Source organism: Corvus brachyrhynchos, unplaced genomic scaffold, assembly GCF_000691975.1.
Source record: "Corvus brachyrhynchos isolate BGI_N302 unplaced genomic scaffold, ASM69197v1 scaffold245, whole genome shotgun sequence".
NCBI lineage: Eukaryota > Metazoa > Chordata > Aves > Passeriformes > Corvidae > Corvus > Corvus brachyrhynchos.
In genome coordinates this window covers 6,724,220-6,729,291 of record NW_008238988.1, presented here as the reverse complement: position 1 = coordinate 6,729,291, position 5,072 = coordinate 6,724,220, and the positions used below count along the sequence as shown (strand labels likewise).

The 5,072-nt window shown below is 49.6% G+C and overlaps 1 protein-coding gene across 1 annotated transcript in view; it reads right to left on the bottom strand.

Moving 5' to 3' along the window:
* Window positions 1-5,072, bottom strand: part of MDGA2 (MAM domain containing glycosylphosphatidylinositol anchor 2) — a gene marked incomplete at its 5' end in the record, with an annotated part of 153,079 nt that overhangs the window by 12,580 nt on the left and 135,427 nt on the right. The window contains 2 exons of the mRNA XM_017738811.1: window positions 492-650; window positions 2,785-2,940. Of these exons, the coding sequence (XP_017594300.1) occupies window positions 492-650; window positions 2,785-2,940 (315 nt within the window). The remainder of the gene's footprint in view (window positions 1-491; window positions 651-2,784; window positions 2,941-5,072) is intronic.

Below are 5,072 nucleotides of genomic sequence, written 5' to 3'. Positions count from 1 at the left end.
AATGCCTGAAGCACTCACAGATACCCCTTGAAAATCCACATTCCTGCAGAGTGGGAGCAAATTCTCCATGACTTTTCCATGGAAAATACCTGGGGAATGCTGCTGCTCCCTGCCTGATCCTGATTCCGGTCAGGAATTCCTAAAACATCCCATTAAAAGCAGGAAAAATCCATGTTAACATCAACTTTTCTCTTTCCAGGCTCTAAAATTCCCATTCAAATCAACGGGATTCCCATTCGATTCCCTGCTCCAAATCTCACGCATGCAGGAAACACTTCCCAGCCGTAAGAGGGAAATTCCTCCTTCCTACAAATTCCTGATTAGTGGAAAACAGAATTTTGCCACAATTTAGATGCTCTCAAGCTCCTCCCTGGATTACAACAGGCCCTCAGAGGGGCTGGCACTGCTCCCATGCTTTGCCTTCAAACAAGAGGAAGTTTTTCCAGCTATTTTTCCCAAAGGAAAGGACCGGGACATTGGCTTTCTCTCACCTATGTGCTGTCCATACATGTGATAGTAGAAGCTGAAGCAATAGGCCGTGTTGGTGGCTCCATAGGGATTTTTGGGAGCGACACTGAAAATGGGACTGACAAGTCTGGCCTTCTCCCCCTCCAGCCTGGGCCGGGACGTCTCGATGTACATGTAAAAACCTGGAAAAATCCAAAGGGAAACCATTGGCATGAGGCCCTCAACACCCAACACAGAAGGAAATTCTTGGGATGAGGTTCTCAACACCCAGCACAGATGGAAATCCAACACAGAAGGAAATCCAACACAGATGGAAATCCTTGGGATGAGGCCCTCAACACCCAGCACAGATGGAAATCCCTAGGATGAAGTTCTCAACACCCAACACAGAAGGAAATCCTCGGGATGAGGCCTTCAACACCCAGCACAGAAGGAAATCCTTGGGATGAGGCCCTCAACACCCAACACAGAAGGAAAACTTCAGGATGAGGCCCTCAACACCCAACACAGAAGGAAAACTTCCGGATGAGGTTCTCAACACCCAACACAGATGGAAATCCTCGGGATGAGGTTCTCAACAGCCAGCACAGATGGAAATCCTCAGGATGAGGTTCTCAACACCCGACACAGAAGGAAATTCAGGAACACACTGGGATCATCCTGATAAAGTTTTCACTTCCATCTCCCACCACGGCATTTCTGGGAGTCATTTTTTCCTGCATGAAGCCCTCGAGTTTCCAAAAGCTGCCCCAAAGCCGTGTTTTCCATGAAAACTAAAATCCAGGCAGCAAGACAGTGCTGGAAGACACCTCCGAACTGATGAACCTTTGCACAAAATCAGAGTGGGTTCAGCCTTCAGTCCTGAGGGTGGAATTTGTCCCTGGAAACACGACTTGTGAAATAAAAGGGAAAATGCCATGATGGGAACCTTTCAAGGATTGTTTTCACCTGGCCGTGTCAATCCCAAAGAAGACAATGTCCATTTATTCCATTCCTGGACCATGCCAACCACAGAGATATTATTTAATTAATCCAACCACATGAATGTGGTGTAGGAGGAATTTTTTCCCCTTTGGAAGTGCACACAATAAAATAGCGGGAGCTGCTGCAGGTCTCAATAAATTCAGCTCAATGTGTCGGACTTTTCAAATGCAAATCCACGCTGCAGTCGGGAGCACACGGTAACAGGGGCAGCAGATTGAAAATTGCACATTTGAACAATAGCCAGAGCAAAAATGGAGCAAAGACCACCTCGCTGGGACAGGCTGAGAGAGCCCAAGGTAGAATTTAAATGACAGAAAGCAGGAGAATATTTTAAGGTGAGCCAGGTTTCCCCACTGGACTTTCATGTGAAGGGAATCGCTTTGAAAATGGCATAATAAAAACGAGGCAAGGTGGGAAATGGCACCATCAGGGGCTGTGCTTTGGGACCAGTCACTCCTCAGCACTGGCAATTCCTTCTAGGAGACCTTGAAGGATCTTGGTATGAACTTAGAGCCCCTTCTGGGGCCTCAAGGGGCTCCAGGAGAGCTGCAGAGGGACTGGGGACAAGGCCTGGAGGGACAGGAGCCAGGGAATGGCTTCCCAGTGCCAGAGGGCAGGGCTGGATGGGAGATTGGGAATTGGGAATTGCTGGCTGGGAGGGTGGGGAGGGGCTGGGCTGGAATTGCCAGAGCAGCTGGGGCTGCCCCTGGATCCCTGGCAGTGCCCAAGGCCAGGCTGGACATTGGGGCTGGGAGCAGCCTGGGACAGTGGGAGGGGTCTCTGCTCAGAGCAGGGGGTGGGACAAGGAAGTTTTAAGGTCCCTTCCAACCCAAACCAGTCTGGAATTCTGGGATCGTCTGCATTTAAACTCCAGGACCAGGGTGAGAAGGAGCCTGAGATGTCATTGCCTTGGGTGACACAGGATCAGGGGCAGTAGTGGGGCCTTCCGAGGGACATGGACTGTATCTGTTGTTCCTCAAACCTCCCCAGAGAAGAACTCCAGTTTTCTGGGAACAGCTTCCCAGTGCCAGAGGGCAGGGCTGGATGGGATATTGGGAAGGAATTGCTGGCTGGGAGGGTGGGGAGGGGCTGGGCTGGAATTGCCAGAGCAGCTGGGGCTGCCCCTGGATCCCTGGCAGTGCCCAAGGCCAGGCTGGACATTGGGGCTGGGAGCAGCCTGGGACAGTGGGAGGTGTCCCTGCCATGGCATGGACAAGATGAATTTAAATCCTTTCCAGCCCCAATCAGTCTGGGGTTCCATGACCAGGAAGTGGCTGAACTGCCTGTCCTGGCCAGTTCCTTTATCCCAAATTCCTCACTGCTGGATCTCACCCTCCTTGGAGCCGGTGCGATCGGCGTTGGGCCCCGTGTTCGGGGTGTACTTCGTGTCCCTCGTGGCAGTGCTTTGTTTTGTCCAGTCAAAGTTGTCTGTGTCATCTTGAGTGAACAGGCAAATGTTCCCATCCTCAAAGCCACAGTGGAACTCTCCTGCCGAAACAAAGAACAGCAATTCAGTGGGCCGAGTTTTCCATCCAATCCTTATTTCTCAAATTCTTTGTAAATCATATACAGTTTTCTTTTGCAGCGAGCTCAATGAAAAAATAAATCAGGGTCATCAATTTGTGCTGGCGCTACTTGAAATGATATTTAAAACTTTTTGTAGAGCTCCTCCTCACGTATCAGATTTCTACAGCTGCTTTTAGAGGTGTTGTCTCTTCTTACCTTTCTAAAAAGCTGGGAAGAACAGAAGCATGTCCATAAATGATGAAATATGGGGAAGAAAAGTGGGAAGTGGATTGATGTGGTTTAGGGATAAGAGACAGCAGCTTTTCAAATTGTAAACATTATCTCCAAGTGGCATGTCCTAATTTATCCTTAATTTCAATAGGGATGGGAAAGGGAGAACTGGATAAAACGAGGCAAAGGAGCTTCAGGATAGACACGAAGGAAATCTTTAAAAATCAGGATATTGCAGCACATGGAGGGATTGCCAGGAAGAGCATTGAGTCCCCACCACTGGATCATCATAACAAATTCCTGGGAGGAATATCTGAATCCATATGGGAAGGAGAGGTGACAGTATCATGTCCTGGACACATCTCCTGGATTTTCACTGAGATTTTTGTGATATACTTGAGGTCAGGTGGTGAAAGTGTTAGAATAAATAATAAATATTTCCAAGGACTCCAGAGGAGATTCCTGGGATCCTCTCTCCTGCATGGAATTGTGAGAGCCCAGTGATCTGATCTGCTGGGTTATGATGGGATAAGAAATTCCTCCCATAATTTAAGAACCAAACCAAATCCAAGCTCGGTGGTTCAGTTCTCACTCAGAGCAAAACAAGGCTCCGTGGAGTCGATGCCATGAAGATTTTTGCCTTTTCTTTTATACCCCTGTTATACCTTTTACAACCTCTGTATTCTCAGTGCTTTTTGCCTCCACTCTTGGACTTGTTTGTTCAGCCAGGAGACTCAACATCTCAGAAGCTTCGTAGCCAGGGATCAGTGTGCCCCAGAGCCCAAGGTCCTCTCCAGAACACATTCTGTAACCTGAGATAGAACCATCCAGGGGAAGGCTCCTTGGGGAGGGGGCTCACTCGAGCCTCTTAGAACCATCCAGGGGAAGGCTCCTTGGGGAGGGGGGCTCACTCGAGCCTCTCATTGGGGAACCTTTGATAGATCTGCTAATTAGTAACACCTCTAATGACATACCCAATCTTTGGGGGTGCATTGTGGTGTGCATTGGGGTGCATTCCACCTGGACGTGTGCACCTAAGGATCCTTAAAATAAATACCAAGGTAAAATCCCTTTTCCCCTTCTAACCGTGTCTGATTCTTGATTTTAAGAGTAGGAAAAGGCATCAGAGTAAAACATGTAAAAGCTGAATTTCACTACATGAACAATTCCCACTGAGTTGACTCTTCCAGTGATTTATCTGAGGAGAGAAGGAAATCTCCCTTCTCCAGGGAGAAGGCAGCTGCCTGCACACGGTGTCAGCCCGGGCTGGGCTTGCAGGGGTGAAATTTGTATTCATTGGTAGGAGAAACTCAAACCCTCGGTGTCCGGGGATTGACCATCCCTGTTAAACAGAGAAGGTGGATAAATGTTTGCAGGTTTGGGGTTTTGGGGAACTCTAAATCCACTTAAGCCACTGGAGCTTCCCTGTTAATCAGTGAGGAGAGAGGGACCTGGAGCTTAGCACTGCAACACTCAGGTGATGCTGCAGGCTCAGAAGTAAGCTTGGAAAATTCACTTCAAACCACAGGAGGCACTAGGAGGGATTTCCAAATATTCCTGGTTCTCCTCCTGCCTGTCCAAAGAACAACACAAGGCCAAAGAGGTCCTGAGGGGAACAGGGAGAGCATTTCCAGCAGGTCAGGGGGTGATCCTCCCCCTCTGCTCAGCCCTGGGCACCTCTGGGGTGCTGTGTCCAGTTCTGGGCTCCTCAGGAGGGACAGGGAGGACATGGAGCAGATCCAGAGGAGGGCTGTGAGGATGAGGAAGGGCTGGAGCATCTCCGTGCCCAGCACAGGCTGAGGGAGCCGGGGCTGCTCAGCCTCGAGAGGAGCCCCAGCTGAGAGGGGCCCTCAGCCCTGGCTGTCCCTGGCTGCAGGGAGGGC